Source organism: Lampris incognitus, chromosome 16 (genome assembly GCF_029633865.1).
Source record: "Lampris incognitus isolate fLamInc1 chromosome 16, fLamInc1.hap2, whole genome shotgun sequence".
Lineage (NCBI taxonomy): Eukaryota > Metazoa > Chordata > Actinopteri > Lampriformes > Lampridae > Lampris > Lampris incognitus.
The window spans coordinates 20,292,856-20,317,445 of NC_079226.1; the positions used below are offsets into that span (position 1 = coordinate 20,292,856).

Below are 24,590 nucleotides of genomic sequence, written 5' to 3' on the forward strand. Positions count from 1 at the left end.
CTCAAAATGCAATGAACTTAAAGCTGGGCTGGATGATGGCCTTCAGAAGCCCTGCGGCCTCAAGTCGCACCTCTGTGCCACTGGTTTGGGTTCCTTCGATCTCTTGAAGCAGGTAGAGAATTGTGTCAAAGGATTTCATGATTACGGTCACTGTGGCCAGGTCGCCAGTCCCCCGTTGGTCAAGAAGCCGTTTCAACTTCTCTCCTGTGTAGAGTGCAGCTACAGTAGAGAGAGTACTTGTAGAAAGAGTTGCATTCACTGAAAAAGTTCTGCAATGTGCTCTCAGATGACATGGCATGCCATGCACTACTACCAGGTGCAGCTGGTGACTGAAACAGTGCACATAAGGCACTTCTCTCTGTACTTCTTCCTGTAAGATCTTCTGCATCCCCCATGACAATATTCGGTATGTGAGGGGGGGGGGGCTCTCATCATCATCATCATCATCATCATCAATTCCGCAACCTATGGAGGTCGTAAGAGCACAGCTGATGCCTCAACAAGTCCCTTCCACCGTTCCCTATGCATCGCAGCTCTCCCGCCTCCACTATGCTCCTCTGTAGCCATTCTGCGATGTTGTTCACACCCAGGTTTCTCTCGGTCTCCCTCTATCCATAGTCCCTTCTACCAGGCCTTGCAGGAAAAAATGAGGAACCCTTCACGAATTTGCGTGTCATCCTTGCGCATGGGACTTCCGGGTATTTAATTAAAAAAAAAAAATCCACGAGCTGAAACAGATTCCCCCACCCTCACTCCCCCCCCCCAAAAAAATTCACAACTTGGGTATTTAACAATTTAATATACCTTTTATTATTAACTAATAACATTTATTTATTTATACACATAAAAGTCTTTGGACACACATCTTAAATGATACTCTTCCCGTTTGATAGTTAATAGTGTTTTTGGTTTGTCCGACCATGGAGACTATCAAACCATTCAACCAGTCTCCCGTCGTGGCCTGTGGAGGGGCAGCGTGGAGGATCATGGACAACTATCAAACGTGCTTCAGTAATGTTCTCAATAGATAGGTAGACGGCATAAAAGTGGTCCTAATTTCCTTCAGTACATATTTTAATCGACCGTTGAAAACAGCGTTACCTGACATTTTCTTCATAGATTGTGCGAGAACAGTAGTGGTTTTTTTGCATAAGGACCAGTATGTACACTGTTTCCAACACTAGAGGGAGACATTCCATCATAGCGTTGCACAATACAATGCAATCGCCTACTAATGAAAGGCCATGCTATACAGTCAGAGCGAGAAAAGTCATTCTATTGGTCCCGGATAAAGTTTGGAAGAAGGATCACAAACTTTCCCCTGGTTGTACTTCCAAAGAATATTTAGCTGTATCAATAAATACACATTTTTAAAAAGTAGTGTCCAGCTATAAATATAAAGGAGACAGAAAAAAAATAATAATAACAATAGCCGATAATATCTTGTAACAATAGAAAAGGCGTCAGTTTTGTTTTCAGTCTGTATGGTCCTTAATTGCACCGGCTCCCAGGGACGTCCATTGTGTCAGGTGTGTAACGGAGCTGTTTCCACCAATCAGTGGCACTTCCTGTTGAACCTTGATTAAATTGCTCTCCCTGTCAGCAGGAAGGCCTTTCGCCAGGACAACAGCTTTTTGAGTCTATTGTGCAGACAGATGCTGTACTGGTTGATGACCTAGGAAGACTCGTGATGCTGTCACTGGGCTGGAAATAGTGAGCCATGTAGCGACAGGGGGCAGGCCTGCCACCACAGTTACCTGCGAGGGTTCTGGCACCTTAAGACGCAGAAGAACAGAGAATAATATTAACGTTACATATCAGAGGACAATATGAAGCGAGGATTATGTTCAGTAAAAACAAAACGATTGCAGCTGTTTGAACACTAAAGAATTTGGGGTGTATTTCCTGCCATTTATCACCTGTCACACTCTTTCATTCTTTGCCTCTCCTTCCTCTTCTTCCCTCTTCCTTTCTGTCTTCTCCTGTAGGAATAACACAAGGATTAAAAAGGCACCTCCTCCCTGAGCAAAGATATGATTAAATGTGTTAAATGTATTCAGCTCGGCAACTGCAAAACTTGACATTAAAACGAGTAAATTTGCGTTCTCACCGTTCGACCTTGACAGTGGGCTTCCTTATTCTGAGGACAAAGTATTTCAACAGACGGAATAAATCATCGGCTGCAGCTTCCTATTTGCATCTTAATGAATGTAGCATGATGTGTGTGAGCCATAATGTATGATGTGCTTTATTTCTCTTACCTACATTTACATGTCTCGTGCTCCACAAATGTCATCTCAACATATTCTTCAGCCTGCTCTGCCGGCTTAATTTTCAACAGCTGAGGAATAAAACAGATTGAGAATAATGATATGGCAATGAATTGAAATTATGAGATTTGAAATATGAATAAACAAAACACACACACACACACACACACACACACACACACACACACACACACACACACACACACACACACACACATAGCATTTGACTGTGTTTTTATCCTACCTGCATAGTTACGTTTGTGGTCTGGGTGGGCTGGCACTCCAAGTTCTCGTCTCCACAGCAGCCTGCACAGCGCACCAGGGGCACACAGGAGGGGCTGTAGATGTGCTCCACCTCGCCAGGGTACTCTTGCACCACCTCCACTAGCTTCTCAATCGTCCGGCAAAAGCTCCGACCCAGCACTTCCTGGAACATCACCACTGTAAGCAAAATGAGGATGAGACCGGGTCATGGTGTGTACTGCCTGTGTGTTGCTGTCTAGTGATTTTCCAGCCCAGTTATGTTTCTCATGATTGGTATTGTTGTGAGTGGACGTTGCAGGTGCTGATCAGAGCACGGAAACACTCGGCCCTGAATAAGGATTTGCATCTTGTCTCATTTTTGAATAGAGGCAGATGCTTGCTTGCAGATGAACGACACTGTTTCTATGCTTCTATTCACAGATTACCTCCCCGAGCTGGTCATCTATCAACGTTATCGACTTGTTATCGACTATCATCCATCTCCTCGGTGTGTGTGTGTGTGTGTGTGTGTGTGTGTGTGTGTGTGTGCGTGCGTGCGTGCGTGCGTGCGTGCGTGCGTGCGTGCGTGCGTGCGTGCGTGCGTGCAAATAAAGGCTGAATGGAGCAACTTGAAAAACATGCTACTTGTGCAGAACAAAGTTTTGGTACATTATCAACAATAGCCTCAATATCCATGAACAGCATTCTTATAACAAGTCCATGCAAACATGAAACCTCTTATGTTACCCATGTATGTGTATCCTATTTTCATTTTGAAGAGAAGAAAAAAGTTTGTATAGTGGATGCCTTCCTACGGGAGTATACGTGTGAAAGTGTTCCAGTCAGATGGTAAGTGTGTGTGTGTGAGTGTGTGTGTGTGTGCAGAGGGGTGGCGGCGGCAGTGGTGGTGGTGGTGGTCGGGGGGGGGGGGTGAACAGGGTTGACTATGGCCGCACAAACAGACAGGGAAGAGAAAACAAACGGTGGAAACATGGCCATGAGCAGAACCTGGCAGGAATTGAAACTGAGCTGCCCCGCAGGCACCTCTGGGACCGTATTGACCCCGGGGTCACTGAATGGAGCCTGACACTACAACAGCTGTTTATAAAAGCAGACAGGCTGGATGGGGAGGGGGCTGAAGGGGGTATCTACCATGGAGAGATAGGAACCTGACACTGTAAACTTGCTGTGCAGTACAACGGGCCAAACCTCAGAACTTATTACCCTACGCTTCCCTGTCAGCATCTTGCCCGGCCTTCTTTCTGCTGTTTGTCCTATCAATCCCATGTAAGTGCCAGGGTGCTGAAAGTCTCTGACATTCTCGATATATTTAACTCGTACTGGACTCGGTGATTTACAGTGACATGAGGAAAGGAAGGAGATGAGAGGGTCAAAGAACTGTGATGGTTTGACCTCATTCATCAACCTTGACATTAACCTCTGCTGGGACCTCTCAGAAAACCCACCATGACCATGGTGATCTCTGCTCATCCGGACATGCCCTGTTGTTTAGACCCAATTACTCGACTGACTCACCGACTGGATTTAAGGCCCACTCATTCATGTTTCTCAATAGTTCATAGGCAGAAACACAGACAGACAGAAAAACAGACAGATAGACAGACTTACCTTCAGACGTAGTGTTTAAACTTGTTGAGGGTAAAATCTGAAAAACAGCAAAAAGAAAAAAAATATTTTGGTTACAAAATCTTTCGTCATTCTCTTATTCCTTGGCTCCACATAATGCTCCGCGATAGCATAACTCCCTGGTGCCGTAACAAGGCCAACAAGAAAAAAAGACAGCTCAGACGTTGTGATTTTGCTATACTCGGCACTTTCAAGAACGACAATGATAGCTTCACGCAAACAAGTAAGAAGTGAATGGAGAGGAGCGGGTCAGTTCCACATCGACATCCTGCACCACCGCCGCTGCCTGGTCTCCCAAATACACAGCGGCCCCCCAGCAATACCCACCACTCAGACTACCCAAGTCATTCTTAGCAGCACGGCTAGGGAAAGTCAAGGTGTCCAGCTCAGAAAACTAGCTCAAAACAACAGGAAAACAAACATGAGGAGACAATAGCTGGCAGTAAAGTGCCTGAGCCCTCTACTGGTGATAGCTGGTACTCTGCAAGGTAAAGGTGGCAAAAAAAAATATGCACTTTTTTTTCAGATCTCTGCTGTGGAAAAACTCTTTGACATGCACCAGATGCACTCCCTTATATATCACATTCCTCTATGTGCCCAACTGTTTAGGTTCAAAATCTGTTTCCTGTGGTGTAAGATTCAGCTCACTATTTATTTTCCCATTGGTGATTTCCCCCCTCTGTCTTGATATTTTCCCATCATCCCACGATAAACAGAGTGCGTCTCTCACTTGTCTGGGAAAACACAAAACCTCTGAGTGACTCCATCTCAGGGAGACAAATCTCCATTTGATAAAATGCCCCCCCGGCAGAAGTCTGCTTCTGAACCTGCTTCTGCTACCCGCCACCACCGTGGACGTTAGGTTTCCACGGGCTGTTGCTGGGACATGCAGCTGATGGTATTTATGCTGCAAAACTGGCCATGGCAAGATTAACTGGGATTAGAGATCGTTATATAATAGCCCATTGCGAGGGCAGGAAAATATTAGAAACGAAGACGTTATGGTTGCTGCTTTTGACACTGTCGAAATGCCTCCATTTCCTGCTGTTGGCCGCAACGGTCATTTCTGTCAGTGGTCTGCAACAGTCAGCCACTTTTTTTTCACGATGTGATTGAAGTGGAATGTCCTGCTTTCGTTATGATGATATGCACACACACACACACACACACACACACACACTAAGAGGGTTGTTGCTGTGTTTCCTGCATTTGTCAGCGGTGGTACTACGGGCAGGCCGGACGATGCTGCCTTTGGGGTGGAGGAAGGGACTTCCCTCTCCCTACACGAGGACATAAATCATATCAGGTTTTCATATCAGAAGAAACATTGGCTCTTCTCAGCAACAGCTTAGTCTCGATCCTCCCGGCGTTGCAGGAATTTATCCAGGGCATCTACCCTTGTGAACTCCCTTTTCCTTCGGCCAAAATGTTCAGCTGTCAGTAGGGCAGCTTTATAGCCGTCAGGCGTTTGGATGGACTGTCTCTATACTGTACCGTGCAGGAGCGCCAGAGGACATAATACAGCTCCAATAAAAGGAACATTCCTCAAGCACCCTGTCGCGAAGACAAGACTTCAGCTTAGTTGTTGTTAGGAGTCATTCCCCACTCTGCTGGATACTGATTCATCTTTTTCTTCTTTTTTATGACATCTAGCACTGCCAGGGCCATAAAAGCAGCCCTTTCCTGGTGTTAATTGGCATGTAATGTGCATCTGTCTTTATGCTCTGGGCTTTTGTGCACTTATAGAAGCTGCTCAAACCACAAGGGCTTCTTGGCTGCTGTCTCGGCCGCCGTTGTAGTGAGGAGACAACATGGAATAGACATTATGTGGGTTTTTCGCGAACCCAGGTCGAGTGTTAAGCCTTAGCCATGACAAGGCACCTCCCGGAGCTAAAGAACAGAGGAGTGAGCTGCCCCTCGAAAAGTTGGCAGATTAACTGGGCTGCATGAGAATGCTCACGTAGCCGCTCCTTCTTCCATGTGGGACGAGGATGACTGGGAGGCAACTCAGCTCTGTGGCAGTGTTGCACATTTCAAACTAATTAAAACAGCATGGGCTTTAAAGGTGAGCGGCACGCAACTGTCTTCTCTGAGCTCATGATAAGCCATCTACACACACACACACACACACATACACACACACACACACACTGTATGGGTTTATATCACTGTAGAGTCTAAAAGTTAAGTTTCTATCTGTCTATATATGTGATGTGAGTTCACGTAACTTGACACAATTAAGCTCATTTACTTGCTTTTCCCAAGGTAATCGGTTTCCTAAATTGTGTCTGAGTAAACTTAGCTTGTTAGAGTTTACGGTGCATAACGCTGCGTAGCCGTGAAGTGACTGTAACATGGACATTTCCACAGCAATGTTAAAGCAGAAAGTGCTTCATGGTCACTTTACAAACAGTAGCAGTAATTAAGGCTCTGTGCATTCATTTCTTCCATTGTGGGAGTTTTTTTTGAGTCTCTATAAAATCTTAAAAAAGGAGGAAAAAAAAACAAACAGAAAAACCCCACCCCTGCTGCGGCATGGTAACTTAAGCCTTGGCTCGGGCCTGAGTACACATACAGAGAGCGGCAAGGGCTTGGAGATAGATCTTATCGCCGCTCATCTGAAAATTAAAAAAAAACTATTTAAAGAAATCCAATATGGTGTAGATTCGCGTTCATCAACATTTTCATCTAAGCAAATCAAGACCAGTTATCATGAGTTATTTACAATATACATATACATCAGAAGGGATCTGAGGTGTCAGTGGTTTAGTGTCGGGCCAAATGATGCTCTCGGAGGAACCTCGGGACGGACGGACTGACATGCTAGGTGTTGCCCTGTGACTTTAAAGGCGAAGCAACGTTTTATCATCCTGCAGAGATGTTCGCCTACTTGCACGGACGATGTCCAGGATGCGTTGCAGAGCGGTCCGGTGGCTATCAGCTGGGTTAGTGAGGGTATTTGAAAACATGTGCCCCAGTTGTGAAGCGGTGTTTTTGAGCTGGGAGAGGGTTTCTGTTCCTCCGGCGTCGTTAATTAAACGCTTGTAAGATGTCTGTTAAGTGTGCTCCTTCCTCCTCTGGGTCAGATAAGAGGACCCACTGTTACACCACAGAGGCTCCAGGGCTCCGCACTGCTCACTCCCACACAGCTCGGCTGCGTCATCTTTAACCTCTGTGCTTAACTCCATCTGTAGGAGGAAGGGCAACAAGTTTAGCAAGCCAAACATGATGGTGAAACATGATGGGGACAGAAAATAAAGCCATTAAGTAAAAACTTCTTGGCTGCGAGGGTCAGCGGTGTGTGTGTGTGTGTGTGTGTGTGTAGGGCGGGGGCTATGGAGGTTAGTGAGGTTTTGAATTCATAAAGGACACGTTTCCAGTATTTCCATATTAGACAGGACATCTCTGTCTCCTGAGGGAGCGGGCCTCGGGGTGGATGCTGCTGGATCACCTCATCTGTGTCTCGCTCCTTCTTTGGCCTGTCAGTCGACGAGAGCGAGCGCTTGTTGTGCTTTCTCCTCACGATCCGCCATGAAAGAAGCTGAAAGTCAAATCATCGGAACAAAGCCAGTTTTGCCATGGGGGTCAAGCTTTGGGGAGTGTTCTGTAGCTCAAACAGATGAGCAAAAATTGAAGTTGGTATCCAGCACACATACACTTGTCCAAGAAGATGAGGTTGAACTCGTCACGTTAAAGTTAATTGAAACCGGGGCGTCCGGGTAGCGTACCGGTCTATTCCGTTGACTACCAACACGGGGATCGCCAGTTCGAATCCACGTGTTACTTCCGGCTTGAAGCCGGATGTGGGCATGTGTCCTGACCCCTGCACTGGCGCCTCCTCTGGTTGGTCTGGGCGCCTGTTCGGGGCTGGGGGGAATAGCGTGATCCTCCCATGCGCTACGTCCCCCTGGTGAAACTCCTCACTGTCAGGTGAAAAGAAGCGGCTGGCGACTCCACATGTATGGGAGGAGGCATGTGGTAGTCTGCAGCCCTCCCCGGATCGGCAGAGGGGGTGGAGCAGTGACTGGGACGGCTAGGAAGAGTGGGGTAATTGGCCGGGTACAATTGGGGAGGAAAAAGGGGGAAAAAAAAAAGTTAACTGAAATCAGAGAAATGATGCTCAGGCGTCATGGCTTCTCCTGTTGCCTTCCATGCATTCTGAATGTGAACCTGAATGTGCAAGAGTGACAACATCAGTGGACACCATCAGCGGAGGAGACGCCGGTCATTGGCTGGTCTGCATGTTTTAAATTAGATGATTAAGATTAAAAAAAATTTTTTTTTAAACAGCTTGCTGTGGAGCACCTGCCGCTACACTCCTAAACCCAGGAATCACTAAAAAAAAAAATGTGAAAACCTACAGGCCGATGAAACTGTGTTATGTTTTCGGTCCCTGACTCTAAACATGAGATCAGACAGGGCCACGAGCACTTTGGCGGAACAAGTGAATACAAACAGTTTGACAGAAGAGACGAGTCGGAGAAAGAATTACCTCCCCATCGTCCCCCCCCCCCCTTGCCCCATTTCTATTCAAGAATCAGATTCCAGCTCAACAAAAGCATGAAACCATGGCCCCGACATTAATTCCCACTGCTCTCAGAGAGCTCGGAGACCACAGGGTCTATCGCAAACTTTTACAAAGGAGGGCCAGGTTGTGTTTTGTATACATGTGGTGGGTGAGCCAACAATGACAGCGGTGCCATTAGTGTCTGACAGTATCCAGCTGGGGTTCGAGGGTGGTCAGGTCAGGGCTTATGATCACAGAGCACTCCCCAAACAGCAACAAAGTCCAGCAGAGAACATGCAAAATGTGCCACAGCGATGTGAGAAACTCGGTCAAAGGATGGGGGGGGGGGGTGAAGAGATCTGCTGCAAAGTTCAATTATAGTACACATTCTGAGACATGGCCTGGGAAGAGGTCGGGTGTGGATGCAAAAGCGAGTGGCCCGCCACCTTTTTCCGGGGTGTTTGATCATTCTGCATGTGGAGAAGAAGCCACGTTGTATGGGTGGCTCGAGACTGGACGCGGTTAAAGAGCTCCCTGAAACCATATTGTGTTTCCGACTAATGAGCTGTGGAGTAGGACTTTTATCAACAAACTCGGCGTTTCCAAGATGCAGTGAAATAGTTTCTTCTTCTGGCTAGCTTCAGAAGGCTTGGGTTGTGAGGGACAGAAGTTTGTCCGGGACACTCTAATCTAAATGTGTATGTCAAACAGTCATCATAATTTTTTGGGTTTTTTTTTTTTTTGGCAGTATTCGAGAGCTCTGCTAACTTCGAGCTCGGGCCCTCAGATGTTTTCTGTCTTTGATGTTTATAATGGCGTCTTGTAAACCTGACGAGGGATGGACCGCTGGTGGGGTATGACATTTTAACAAATATATTTGTTTATCTATCTATCTTCATATACTCCCCCTGGAATGTTTCTGTTTTGCAAATAAAGTTCTTCAGATGGTTAAAAGCTGTGTTTCGTGGCGAGTTTCGCTTTCTCGGAGTAGCTGTCAAAACCTTTACACCAGAAATGTCTCGCTTTGAGACAAAGCCTGCTACTAAACTATAATTACTGCGATATACAGAGCTGAGAAATCTAACGTATAAATGAAAAGCCTCCTTTTCTGGTCAAAAGGGGTGAGTGGCAAAGAAAAGGTAAAGGTCCATATAGATTTAGTTTTAGGTAAAGCCCGTTTCCTCAATACAAGAACATTAATGTATGCATAGTGCACACACACACACACACACACACACACATGCACGCATGCATGCATGCACGCACGCACACACACACACACATGCACGCATGCATGCATGCACGCGCGCGCACACACACACACACACACACACACACGACACGGGTCCTCAGATAAGGCTGACCAGCGGTAATTGTGGTCCCTATTACAGTAAACGCTGTTCTCCCTGTGTAAACCACAGTAAATTACATCCAGATGAAAGATTAAAGCTTGCTGAGTAGACGGCTGCCCCGAGCGCCACCGCTCCTCCCCCCATAGGAGGAAGGAGAAATCCATATTTCCTGATTGTGATCGCAGCTCTCCCCTGGGCCAGGACATTACAACTAAAGAGGAGTACCACAACAGCACACATAACAGCGCCATCAGTCACCAGCTCACTGCCAAAGCACGGCATCACAAGCAGACTGACATAATTACGGGGGTGAGAGACTTAATGAGTCAATGAGAGAGCGAGTGAGTGAGCGAGTGAGTCAGTAGGTGACTTGGGTGAGTAAATGGCTGAGTGAGTGCGGGGGGGGCAAAACAAAACAAAACAAAACTTTGGCAATGGTGTCTTTAATATCAAGGTGAGTAAAAAAACATTAAAAGAAACTCTGCAGCCAAATGTGTGTTGCAACTATTGCCAAATGTACGGTAGACACACACACACACACACACACACACACACACACACACACACACACACACACACACACACACACACACACACACACACACACACAACAATAGATGCATGCATGCAAAGTATTAGGGGTTTATCGGAACAGTAACTCTATGGCTTCACAGTCACATCCTTATGTTTAGTGTAAAAATAGCTCTCTGTTGTCGGTGCTGGCTCTGCTTAGGGTAATGGCCTGTGTGGACAGATGGTCAGACTCAAGTTTTGTTTTGCTGTGAGGGTCGGTTATAAAGGAAACACCTGTACAGAATCAGCCCCTCACTTACACATGGAGGCGCGGAAGCTAGAGGCGAAGTGTCTCGGTCAGCCTCAGCTCTCGTCCATTGCCTCATGCAGGATGCTAGCTAGCTAGCTACAGCCATCCCCACCGGAACGGGCGAATAAAGACCCTCTTCCCTCGTTTTCAATTGTTTATGGTCCGGGAGAGTCAAAAGAGCCAGAGAAAGAAGGGGAAACTCATCCAACCCCCCCCCCAAAAAACCCAAAACAGTTGACTTTGAGCAAACATAGAAAAAAGCTCTCTTATCGTAAAGGGTTTTGTTTAGTCTTCGCTGACTGACTCGGTTGACTTCCGGTTTGCGTAGCCGTCCACCATTGAGCGTGACCTCGTTGGTTCGTCAGCGCTTTGTATTGTACGTTGCTTGTTGTATTTACGCAAGATTTGTCTTGCTTTTTGAAATGACACAGAAACACAAAGACGATACACGCAATATGCAAAGGGACATGTGGTGTTCCCAACACAGAATATTAACCAGCGTGGGTTGGTTGGTTTTGAATGTGCACATTCAAATGTGATTGGTGCTGAATGAGGTGGGGGTCAGCTATTGGTTGTTCTGAAGAGTATATAAAGCAGAATCGCCACCAGGGCGTTCCCTTGGTACTCCGCTCTACTCGGGATAGCTAGGTTGTTACAGCGTAATAATAAATATACTACGTTACTGTCGTAAGTCTGCCGTGTGCACTTTCCAGTTATCTACTTAAACAGTTTAGAACAGTATTTGTGTTTCATACACCACAGTTTGGCGACGAGGATGGGATGTTTAAGTTGGAAGTCACAGAGTTAGCATGTCAAGCAGCTCCAGCGAGGCAGAAGTAAACGACGAACAACCAGAGAGAGACGTTCGGTGAGTGAAAGGACCGTCGAACAGAAGATGGCATTCGGTAAGCCAGAAGGTTTCCACTGTGAGGAAAGTGAGGAAAGTTTTGGTAGTTATCGCCAGCGGTTAGAGCAGCACTTCGCAGCAAATGGATTGGACACTCGAGATGAGAAAACCAAAGCGGTATTTCTTACGGTGGTAGGAAAAAGGGCACATAGCTTGCTGATGGATTTGTGTGCACCAGATAAGCCATCGGGTAAAACATATGAAGTACTGGTGGGAATGCTAGACAAGCACTACATCCCGAAAACCAACTTTATTGCCGAGAGATGCAACTTTCACGGAAGAAACCAAAATGAAAACGAAACAATAAGTGAGTACATTGCAAGTTTGAGAAAGTTAGCAGCCACATGCAAATTTGGAACATTTTTAGATGAAGCACTGCGTGATAGGTTTGTCTGTGGAGTTAAGAGCAGTGAGCTGCTCAACGCGGCTCACACAAACGACTTAACGTTACAGCTCGCAGTTGAAATTGCGCTTTCTTTTGAGGTAACAAAAGGCAACAGTGCGCAACAGTTTGCACAGAAAGGCTATAAAGCTAATGTGGTAGAAAAGAAGGCTAACCTAAAGCCTAGAGAGGCTACGGTAAAGTCTAATGGAAAGCCCTGCTATCGCTGCAATGGAAAAGGCCACAGACCGGGTGAATGCAGGTTCAAGGACGCAGAGTGTCACCAGTGCAAGAAAAAGGGACACATCGCAAAAGCATGCCGTTCACCTAAAGAAGGAAGCTATGGCAAGGCATCGAAAGGGACCATGCATTTGGAATGTTGCCACGCTCTCAAGCACGAGACATGTACAAATGCCAGCGCTATCAAGCAGCAGCGAAGACTTGGTTGCAACGCTCCTCGGCACGTGGACCAGAGCAACGCTCACAGTCTTCGGGCAGATGGAGATCCTATCCAGCCTCAGCTCTGCAGTGCCAGCGACGACTGCTGTGTGCCGACAAGGTGCATGGTGGATGCTGTACAGAACATTGACACTGGTCAGACATTGGACAGTGGAGGGGCCGAACTTTTTGCAATGGACACGGGTAAAGGTGACATTGTGAAACCCTACTATGTGTATGTCAGTGTAAATGGTACAAGGGTGAAAATAGAGGTAGACACTGGCGCAGCCGTGTCAGTGATATCTGAAATTCTACTTAAACGCAGGTTTAAAGATGTGAAACTTAGTCCTGCAAATTGTGTGCTGAAAACCTACAGTGAGGAATCATTGCCGTTGATAGGAAAATTCGCAGCAAAGGTGAAATGCAAGGAACGCTCAGAAAAGCTAGAACTACTAGTCGTTAAAGGAAGAGGTCCTGCATTAATGGACAGAGACTGGATAAGTCAATTAAAGCTAGACTGGTCAAGAGTCAACAGAGTGGCTCCTGATACAGTGGGTGATGTGTGTGCCAGACATGCATCAGTGTTCAAACCTGAGTTAGGCAAGTTAAAAGGTATTGAAGCCAGACTACATGTAGTTCCAGATGCAGTGCCCAAGTTCTGTAAGCCTAGAAACGTGCCTTGTGCATTAAGAGAAGCCGTAGAGAGAGAACTGGCAAAATTGGAAGCTGAAGGTGTCATCTCACCCATTAATTACAGTGAGTGGGCAGCTCCAATAGTTTGTGTGCCTAAAAAGGATGATAGTGTGAGAATATGGGGAGACTACAAGGTCACCATCAATCCATGGTTGAATGTGGAACAGTATCCACTACCCAAAACTCAAGATTTATTTGCTAAACTAGCAGGAGGTCAGCAGTTTACCAAATTAGACTTGTTGCAGGCTTATCAGCAAGTTCTGTTAGAGGACAATTCAAGACATTACCTAACTATCAACACACACAGAGGGTTGTATCACTACAATAGGTTACCCTACGGTGTTGCTCGCACCCCTGCTATGTTTCAAAAGATTATGGATCAGGTTCTTCAGGGCATGGAAGGGGTCATCTGTTATTTAGATGACATCTTAATTACTGGAAAAGATACAGAAAGGCACCTGACTAACTTGGAAGAGGTGCTTAGTAGACTTGAAACTTACAATCTCAGGGTTAAAAGAGAGAAGTGTGCATTCATGCAGAACAGCGTTTCATACTTAGGGCATGTCATTGATGCCATGGGCATACATCCAATGAAGGAAAAGACAGATGCTATTCAGAGGGCTCCCGTTCCGAAAAATGTAACTGAACTCAGGTCATTCTTAGCTCTGTTAAACTACTATGGGAAGTTTATCCCTAATCTATCTACTCTGATTCATCCAATGACAGCATTGCTGCATAAAGATGCAACCTGGGAATGGTCAGAAAAATGTCAAAGTGCATTTGATAGTGCAAAGAAGTCTCTTCAGTCAGATAAATTGTTAGTACATTTTGATGCAGAGTTACATATCATACTAGCATGTGATTCTTCTCCTTATGGAGTTGGTGCTGTAATCAGCCACAAAATGAAAGATGGAAGTGAGAGACCTATCGCATTTGCATCCAGAATGTTAACTAAAACAGAACAGAATTACTCTCAACTGGAAAAAGAGGCACTGGGTCTTGTTTTTGGAGTTATGAAATTCCATGAGTATCTTTATGGAAGGAAATTCTTGTTATTGACAGACCACAAGCCACTGTTGAAAATTCTGGGGCCTAAAACAGGTGTGCCAACACTGGCCGCCGCTAGGTTACAAAGGTGGGCTCTAATTTTGGCAGCGTATACATACGAAATCCACTACAAGAAGTCAGAGCAACATAGCAATGCTGATGCTTTATCAAGATTACCTGTGAAGCTTGATGTAGATGTGGTGTCAAACCCAAATTTACAGTGTCTTACCTGGAAGACTTACCTCTTACTGCTAGAGAAATAGCCAAAGAAACAGACAGAGATCCTGTGTTAAGAGTGGTTAAACAGTTGGTGTTAACTGGATGACCTAAACATGTACAGGATGAGTCACTGAAGCCTTATTTTCAGAGAAAATTAGAGCTTAGCATTGAGGATGATTGTTTATTATGGGGTTACCGTGTGGTAGTGCCCGATAAACTAAGAGACAGGCTATTGTCGGAATTACATGAGCACCACTGGGGAATAGTTAAAATGAAGTCCCTCGCCAGAAGTTTATTCTGGTGGCCTACATTAGATGACAGTATTGAACGTGAAGTGAATCAGTGTACTATTTGTCAGCAGCAGCGTAGTATGCCTGCTACCGCACCGATACATACATGGAAATGGTCTTCGAGTCCATGGGAAAGAGTACATCTTGATTTTGCTGAGGACCACAAGCAGATGTTTTTAGTAGTGATGGATGCCTATGCTAGATGGCCAGAGATAGTTCCCATGACCACTACTACTTCATCTAAGACAATTGAAGCAATGAGAAATTTATTTGCAGCTTATGGGTTGCCTAAAGAGGTTGTAACTGATAATGGACCTCAGTTCGTATCGCAAGAGTTTGAGTCATTTTTGACTAAAAATGGAGTAAAACACATCAAGGCACCTGCATACCATCCTGCAAGTAATGGTTTAGCTGAAAGATTGGTCCAAAATCTTAAGAAATCCCTTGCAAAGAATAGAGCCATTGGTGGTATGACGCTTGAGCACTGTGTAGCAAATTTTCTGATTGGGTACAGAAAAACACCCCATACTAAGACAGGAAAGACCCCAGCTGAGCTATTTCTGAGAAGACAGGTGCAAACCAGGTTGTGTCTTATTAAACCAAAGTTCTCTCAGAGAATGCCGACCGAGTCTGAACCAAATCTTCCCCGTGTTAGGTCTTTTAAGGTTGGTCAACACGTGTTGGTAAAAAACTACAGGGGAGGGGAGAAATGGTTGAATGGAGTTATAAGTGAAGTGTTGGGTCCTGTCACATACAGTGTTGAAGTAAATGGAAATTGTGTGAAAAGACATGTGAACCAGTTGTTGGGTGTCAAGGGAAATCCAGATCAGACTCAAATGGACTCTTGTGATGGAACTTCTTGGGAGATTGATGATTTCAATGCAGACACTGATGTGTCAGAACATCCTGAACCACAGGTTGTGGAAGAACGACCTGTAGAACCACCACCGCCAGTTGTGGAAAGGAACACTCGTCCTGTGAGAGACAGACGTCCTCCTGATAGACTGAACTTGTGACTGACATGCAGATTGGTTATTGGAAAAAAAAGAGAAAAGAAATCTGTAATGTAATGTATGGTTACTGTTGAAGAAATACTGTACATGGTTATGAGCTTAAGAGCAAAAAGGATATGTTAGAATCCTAGAAAAAAAAAAAAGTTTGAATTTACAGGGGAGGAGCTGTGGTGTTCCCAACACAGAATATTAACCAGTGTGGGTTGGTTGGTTTTGAATGTGCACATTCAAATGTGATTGGTGCTGAATGAGGTGGGGGTCAGCTATTGGTTGTTCCTGAAGAGTATATAAGGCAGAATCGCCACCAGGGCGTTCTCTTGGTACTCCGCTCTACTCGGGATAGCTAGGTTGTTACAGCGTAATAATAAATATACTACGTTACTGTCGTAAGTCTGCCGTGTGCACTGTCCAGTTATCTACTTAAACAGTTTAGAACAGTATTTGTGTTTCATACACCACAGGGCATTCCAGTGGTTTTGATACAAGTTATTGGAGGCTGCCATAGGGGCAGGAGGCAACAGGCACTGGAGCGGTCCTGTATGAGGAGACGGAGCAGAACGTAAACGCTCGTGTTCGCATAGCGGCCGCGTTTGTCATTTTCAGAACATTGAATGCGCGCGCGCACAAATGCATAAAAACACGAGGACAGTGCCCAGACACCTCTGGACACAGCACCGGAAGTGCTAATAATAAGCTTGGCCTGAGGACAGAAAGTAAAGTGTCAGGGAATGTGCACAACATAACCGGTGGATGGCAAACATAGAGCAGTGTCCGCCAGAGCGGCGTGGTGACAGGTTGACCGCGGGGCCGTGAGACAGGGCACCATTGTTCTACGGGGGGAACCCAGGTGCTTCCACCCTGCATGAGGAGACATAGGAAACTGGGACTATTTAAAGAAGACAAATCCCTGCGGCGCACTTACACTATATAGGAATCTGCTCCAGGGTTTAGAATAGCCTTATTACAGCCCTGATCATGCTAACTTTTGTAAGTAACCTGCTACCATCTGTTTCAGTATCTCTGATATATTCTCTGCACCATTGCACTTTATCACCTCTTATTTCGCCTGTATCAGTCAATCCTTGTGTATATATCTGGAGATTGTTGCATTGTAGTATTGTTATTCTGTTAAGTACACCGAGAGAGCCACGAAACCGGAGTCAAATTCCATGTACGTGCAAACCTACATGGCAAACCAGATTCTGATTCTGGACCAGAAATTAATTTGTTCAATCGATTCGGACGGACGGACGGACAGACAGACAGACAGACAGACAGACAGACAGACAGACAGACAGACAGACAGACAGACAGACAGACAGACAGACAGATAGATAGATAGATAGATAGATAGATAGATAGATAGATAGATAGATAGATAGATAGATAGATAGATAGATAGATAGATAGATAGATAGATAGATAGATAGATAGATAGATAGATAGATAGATAGATAGATAGATAGATAGATAGATAGATAGATAGATAGATAGATAGATAGATAGGCAGGCCCCTATGTAAGACAGAATTATACATAAATATGTACATATCCTCTCCCTCTCTACCTCTCTCACACACGCATGCACACAAAGTTCTGGAGAGTAAAGCGATTGGATGTTGACTGTAACTCCTCCTTCTCTGCATCAGCTTAGGCTTCATTGTGGACGTGAGTGACTGTGCAGGTCCCTCATAGCTGATATCATCAACTACCACTGTGTCAGTGATGGTGAATCATAATCACCAATTAGGTGCTTGTATTTCAGGGCTGAGAAACACTCAGGCTGACGAAGGACATTTATAAATGATCTCCCCCGTCACAAGGTCAATGTTTACTTTTCCATTCTGGCTGACCAATCTGAAAAATTGTGTACCGTGGGCCCTGGGGAGGGGAGACACCTACCAGCAAAGCTCCTCATAATCGAACTTGTAGCGAGTGTTGTAACTGTAATTAAGTCAAATATGGGAGTTGAGCATTTCATCAGCCCTGGATTCGCTTCTCGGAATGAGAAGTGGGAGTGAATTGTCAACAATGATCACATTAAGAAAGACTGGCGAGTTAGAATGGGACCACCCGTCCCCCCCCCCTCAACATTATTCCTCGTGTTTCAGAGGAACATCAGTTTACCTTTTTCTCAGCTAATATACCAACGTAAAGTAAACTGAGTGGAAAAACTGGCACCCTTTTATTGAAGAAAAAAAACCCATTCTCTGCCAAAACCAACTGTGACTTTTTGGAAAGTATTTCAGGGTGTGTTTTTCAACACATACGTGTTTTCACAGGTAAGACGCTCAGCCTCTCACATCCAGCCTAGATGACGTAAGACATTGTTCGCTAACTCTCGCAATCACAAAATTTCTATTTGCCATCAGTCCTGAGACAGGAGGGAGCCATTTAACCCGATACACGCTAAGGGCACTGCATTTGGTCTCTTCTGTCTTGACTAAGTAGGCCATGAGCTGATTATGAGGATTAGTGGAGATGTGTTGGACTCTGGCCTTCCCGTTGACTCCCAAGCAGCCGTTCTCCCTGACCCGAGGTGAGCCGCTGTGCTAGAACATCTGGAAGGACGTGGAGCTCGCGCCATCCTTGAGAGCCTGGCCGAAGCCGTGTGGCGGGATCTAACACTTCCATATGCACACCCTTGGCTGGAAAAGATGAAACTACCGCGGTGCTATTCAACCCACTAGAAAAGGGCAGTCTATAAGCCGTGTGACAGTCGCAGTGAATGGACCCAGGAGAGGTCTGGTTCTGCATTAAACTCGAGAGCCAAGAGACATGGCTGCCAACACTCAGCCACCTAGGGAGGAAATAAGAGACTGAATGGGTCCTAGTGCTTAGAGCTGCAGTTGGCACATGTGTCCATATCCGGTGGCACATCCCCTTACAAGTGTTTTTTTTTTTTGCAAGACAGCACAAGCTTTTGAACGAGCCCTCACTCCGATGGCGGATCAGACCTGCTCTTAATTGGCAGGTTTTGAATGCAGCGCCAAAGACAGGCAACGCCAAGCTATAACAGAGAACAAACACGCTTTGTGCTAATCCGCTCTTGCCAGACAAGAGTCAATAAAATTGCATGCGCACACACGCGCGTGCACGCACTCACGTGCAATCACACACACACACAAACTACGGTATCACCATTGTCATTATCATCATTACTGTCAACATCCCATAATCATCATCATCATCATTCAAACTGCCGTGTAGTAGACGCTGCAAGTAGGGAGGCAAGCACAGAAGACAAGACTGCTGCAGGTGCAGATGAGGTCAAGCCAACTCGGTTACCTTGCTGGGCAGTTTTCCAGACGCTGCCAAAACCCGAAGACCGAGCAGCTTGTTGAGTCAAGACGGCGAATTACAAAATTTATTGGACACCATTTTGCTGAGCGCACGATCACCGAGGACACGCGTCGAGGTCCAACGCCCGCTCCCCGCGCCGAGTTTCACCCTCGCCGAAAACTGCACCGAACGTGTCCAGAGGTCTGCGCGGAGGAGCCTCTTTGAAAGTAAAGTGTGTCATTACGAGCTTAGTAAGATTCCCCAAATGTAAGAGTTAGTGCGCTTGCATCATCCCCTCCAGAGGCAGAGGGATGCAGTTTGTCACGTTCCCACCTCGTGTAATGACAAGGTCTGAGTATGGCGCGTACTCCAAGAGGTGTCACGGTTTCCACAAACAATAGGCTTTTTTTCCCTTCTCCCTGCGCCATATCACATTCAAAGCTTTTCCCCACAGACACAGCTGCTTCAACAGCCTGTGTTATTACAGCTAGTAATAAAAAAAGGAGGTATGACTCACTGACCAGGCTGTAACAGATGGATCCGGTAAAAAAAAAAACATTTGAAATTCTTGCAAAGCAAAACCAACACGTAGCTCTAACTCATGCATACGGGCTAAAATGTCAGTTTGTGATCATACGAAACGGGTTTTTTTTTGGTCCACATGAAAGATTGGTCTCTGACTATTAACTGAGTCGCACGCGCACGCGCGCACGCATCCGCACACACACACACACACACACACGTGGTCCTACCTGGGCAGGTGAGAGTTGCAGCTGAAGCGCCACCACAACCGGGATGACAACGGAGAGCTTCATCTCGGGAAGCCGGCGAGTACTGAAGAGGGAGAGTCCCCTGAGCTCAAACAGATAACAAATGAAATTAAACTGAATCCGCCAAAAAAGTCCAAAAACTTCGGAGAAGAGATGCTGACAGGGAACTTCCAGAAGACGCGGGTCTGTCATCCGTCCCTCCGGACTGAGGCAGAGAGAGAGAGAGAGAGAGAGAGAGAGAGAGAGAGAGAGAGAGAGAGAGAGAGAGAGAGAGAGAGAGGCTGTAGTATCGTCACGTAGCTCCGAGTCCTCTGTGTGTGTGTGTGTGTGTGTGTGTGTGTGTGTGTGTGTGTGTGTGTGTGTGTGTGTGTGTGTGTGTGTGTGTGTGTGTGTGTGTAACCTGATGAAGTCCTCTGTGCTTACTAATGAATAGGGCCCCGGTGGGTGACTACACAGAAGGGTTGGTTGCACAATAAGAAAGTTGCAAAAGTGTTGACTTTATTCATTTATTTATTTACTTTCTGAACGCATAGCCTAAAAGTCTCGCATGCCCGTTGAGTGTCATGGATATCGATCTGCGGAGCTCGTTCGGGCGCAAAGGGTTTGCAAGAAGGGAACTCTCAGCAGCCTTTCCAGAAGCCTCGAAAAAAAGGGGTCGTCCTCGCCAAAAGAGCGTTGCAAGCCGCTGCGTCAGAGAGCAACACAAAGCCCGGCTGCTGCTATACAACTCGACTCGCAGACCTGCTCTGATCCCGCGGTCGCTGCAAGGACACACCCTAATTGTGTCTCTCGCCACCTTTTTCACATGCTGGCCATTTAAATCTCCTCCCCTTCGCCCCCCTCCCCTCTGTTTCTAGCCTCCTTTCCATATATGTCCTGACGTCAGATTCGCTCGGTGATGACTCGAGCTTGGTAATGCTTTTATCACATGGTTGAACGACAGCTAATGGAGTGGGTTTTTTTATGTTTATTTAAGTTATCACAAATGGTTTAGAACTGTTGAAAAGAGCACCTTGCCTCCTTAATTGTCTGCTACACACATGGACTGGTTTATCTTAACTCCCACAGGGTAAAAAAAAGAAAAAGAAGTGCACTCTGAAATCTGCTGTGTGGAAATCCAATCAAGCTTACCTTATTTAAACCATGTGTGCACCTACCGTAGGAGCTCGCTGACCAAGACAAACGTGCCGCCCTTTCAACCCGGTATCACGCCAAAGCGTGTAATACACCCGCTGGTACAGCGTGTATATATTACACGCTTTGGCGTGATACCGGGCTGGCCCTTTCTATGTGGATGTTACAGCCATCATTGCGGGTGTAAGATAAGGTTCGGGCTCCGGGACGCATTGTGGATTCCCCCCCCCCCCTTTGAAAGGAGCACGGCTCTAGTTGAGTTTGCAGAGAGGAAGTGGAAATCCCACTAGTGTTGACATACAGAGTTAATCTTCTGTATTTGGACTCCTGTGTTTGTCGTAGCCCTGCGCCCCAAGGATCCTTTGTGGGCTTCCACGCATTCCTCCAGCAGGGCACTGAGGTCTACGCTATGGTGTAGACCACACTTGAGAGGAGAGAGTGGTGTTTGTAAACAGCTCGGACTCTCCTTGAGTCGAGCCAGCAGCTCAGGCAGACGCGTTGCCTGGGCCAGCCGGCAAGCCCGGGCAGAGCGATGGCCGCGGCGAATGAAAAGGCACGATGACAGCACGTCTCCCCCGCGTTGGGTGGTGGGACGCCGCAGCAGACAGCCTGCTCTTAAAACGCGTCCCCCCTTTATCGCAACGAAGGACTCGCTCAACCCTGTGAGACTCAGGGAGACAACTGAATGGGAGCCAAGCGAGCCATGCTTCTCTGAGCATTATTTACCCATGCAGCCTACTCTACAATTACTTGGCTTTACTCTCTCTCCCTACCACTCCCACTGGCCTCTTCCTCGTCCCGACGGTGAAATTCTTTCCTTTCAGCCGTATTAATCTTTATCTCTTGCCGTCTTCATTCTTGAAAACGAAAAAATCCCAGACAAAATCCATCCCGTGTAGTATTGCAAGTGCAGGTCTCCCATATGATGCTTCAGCAGCTGCCCCCCCCTTTTGATTGACCCTGTTATGTCCAGCCTTAATATTGTAACGTGCATGGATAAGTAGACACGTTGGTCCTTGACTAAGATGTCTGACTCTAGTCGACTGGTTCACGTTGTCGCTTGCGGTGCAGAAGATACGGGTTCGCGTCCCGGCTGTGGCGGTTCCCGGGCTGCCCCCCGAATTCGCTGCAATATTGTTATATCTGAAGGCTGTTGTGTTGTATTGTTGTTATTCTATGTTTAGTACGTAACCAGAGTCACATTCCATTTATTTGCAAATCTACACGGCTAATAAACATGATTCTGATTCTGATATATTAATTTTGCTCCAAACTTGAGTTGTAGGATCAGGATTGCATCATGACAATGCAGGAGCAGGGAGTCCGGGTGGCGTAGCAGTCTATTCCGTTGTCTACCAACACGGGGATTGCCGGTTCGAATCCCCGTGTTACCTCCGGCTTGGTCGGGCGTCCCTACAGACAAAATTGGCCGTGTCTGCAGGTGGGAAGCCGGATGTGGATATGTGTCCTGGTCGCTGCACTAGCGCCTCCTCTGGTCGGTCGGGACGCCTGTTCAGGGGGGAGGGGTAGCGTGATCCTCCCACGCGCTACGTCCCCCCCCTGGCGAAACTCCCCACTGTCAGGTGAAAAGAAGCGGCTGGCGTCTTCACATGTATGGAGGAGGCATGTGGTAGTCTGCAGTCCTCCCCGGATCGGCAGAGGGGGTCGGAGCAGCGACCGGGACGACTCGGAAGAGTGGGGTAACTGGACAAGCGCAATTGGGAAGAAAAGGGGGGAGGGGGGGGGGTCCAAAGAAAAGAAAAAACAGTGCAGGAGGGACCGCTATTGATTCTGCGCCCTCACATGGTACCGATGGAAACGATCAAATCGGCCGTGGCGACCCCTGGGAAACAGGGAACAAGCCGAAAGAAGAAGAAGAAGACAGTGCAGAAGGGTTATAACAACAGCAGCTCAGTCTGTGTTTGTCCAGACGATAGAGCCAGACGACCAACCCGGCGCTCTCTTCCAGGGCCTCGCCATCGGCACGATGATCTATCTGTGTTTTTCAAGGGGCACAGGCTGATAGGGCCCTTATACGGTCTCAGGGTGTTTGCTGTATAAATACGTGCTGACAAGACAAGCAAACCTGGATAGAGCAACTGATCGTTACAGAGGAGATTGATTTCTGTGCCGCCATCTCCCCAAAACAACCTTGACACACTCGCTGCTTTGGCTCAAAACAAAATACTGGGGGGTCAGTACCCTTGTTACCGCTTGTCTTATGTCAAACAATGTGTTTGCACACGAGGAGTTATCACCCGTGCTCAGATTACAACTTCAGGCGTTTCAAAGCTATGGAGAATGGAGATGATCTCAGCTACTTTTGATGAAACAGCTTAAACAAGACGCTGGTGAGTAAAGAAAATGATAAAGGGAGGTTTTATTGGACACATCCATGCATGCATCATCCGTTTACATGCCATCTCAAATGATGTCCACAATTCGCTTGCCTCGGACATAACATAAATTAATCCCCGAAAGGAAAATGTCCTACTGGTTCCTCTTGCCTTCTGCACAGATGATCGCCAGGGGTAAAGAGAAGGCCCCAGATAGGCCATTTAATGAAGATGGAGAGCTTTCGCCAGTGGTGTTTTTGGTGGAAGAGAGGCCAGGATATGGGGTTAACGTCTTCTGCTTCTGGGATGAGACGTTACGATAGAAGACACGGGGGGGGGGGGTCAGAGACCCACACTGTTGTGTCAATTCATGTTCTGAAGAACACAGGAACCGGGGTGCCAAAGTGAGCACATTTCCCTTTTGCCATTGACCCCTCATTTCCCAAGATTGCCTGGCAAAAGGTAAACAGATGAACATTAATGATGTCCATTCATCATTGTTGGGGCAGCTCTGGTTTCCTCCACACTGGGGCCTTTAAGGGGGATCCCCCCCCCCGGGATCCCCACCACCACCTCCTCTTGCTTCTTGAGGGATCTCATTAACAATCGCTAGAACCCCAGAGACAAACTGAGGTTTCCGTGGAAGACAGACAAATCCCTCACAGTGTCAACGTAATTTCATTAATTCACTCACTGGGCATACATCGTCATTTATTAAGACTGCATGGCCAGACCAGTTCATTTTATTGAATACGAGTTTTCGACATGGGGAGCATGCAAAGCAAGGGCGCACGTATCACACGGAGTATGAGGAATGAGTGATATAACCACGACAATATGATCGAATATATTGTCCTGACTCACATGGACCACCTGGACGATCTACCTAAACAGGATGTGACATCACTGGACAACAAGACCCTGCCTTCCTGTCATTAATTAGCACAAACCGCCCACAACATTTTTTCCTCATGCTTTAACTGTAGTGCTATAAGGAAAACTATATTGTAATATTGCGGCCGGAGGGGAGAGGGGGGAGGAGGGGGAAGTGCTCCAGCCGTGAGTAAAAAAGCTGCTTATTGTTGCCTAAGGTGATTACCATTATATCACAACAAGCTCTTTCATTTGAAACTTGTCAAATCCTGTTTACGATTCTGCGCCACATTGTCATACTTTTGTCTCGTTCGGTGTCACATGTCAAATGTCGTCAAGGCTGTCAGGTGTCATCCTGTTTTCAT

The 24,590-nt window shown here is 46.5% G+C and overlaps 1 protein-coding gene across 3 annotated transcripts; it reads right to left on the minus strand.

Annotated features, from left to right (window-relative positions):
• Nucleotides 1-790: 790 nt before the first annotated feature.
• Nucleotides 791-20,622, minus strand: pgfb (placental growth factor b). 3 transcript variants are annotated; one of them, XM_056295736.1, is made up of 8 exons: nt 20,401-20,622; nt 19,865-20,087; nt 4,143-4,179; nt 2,515-2,711; nt 2,262-2,341; nt 2,111-2,140; nt 1,920-1,982; nt 791-1,775 (listed from the first exon to the last, which is right to left on the minus strand). In XM_056295736.1, the coding sequence occupies exons 1-8, from the start codon at nt 20,445-20,447 to the stop codon at nt 1,754-1,756; spliced, it is 699 nt and encodes a 232-aa protein (XP_056151711.1). In that variant the 5' UTR covers nt 20,448-20,622; the 3' UTR covers nt 791-1,753. The 3 variants fall into 3 exon arrangements, 2 of the variants coding, with proteins under 2 accessions (XP_056151711.1, XP_056151712.1); XR_008811715.1 differs by having other exon boundaries at nt 1,734-1,775; nt 2,266-2,341; XM_056295737.1 differs by lacking the exons at nt 791-1,775; nt 2,111-2,140 and having other exon boundaries at nt 2,266-2,341.
• Nucleotides 20,623-24,590: the final 3,968 nt, after the last annotated feature.

Coding starts and splice junctions, on each gene's coding strand:
- pgfb (XM_056295736.1), bottom strand. CDS start 20,447: ATGACACTCAACGGGCATGCGAGACTTTTAGGCTATGCGTTCAGAAA. Junction 2,712..4,142: donor TTTAAACACTACGTCTGAAG/GTAAGTCTGTCT, acceptor TTTTGCTTACAG/TGGTGATGTTCCAGGAAGTG. Junction 1,776..1,919: donor AGAATGAAAGAGTGTGACAG/GTGATAAATGGC, acceptor CTGCGTCTTAAG/GTGCCAGAACCCTCGCAGGT.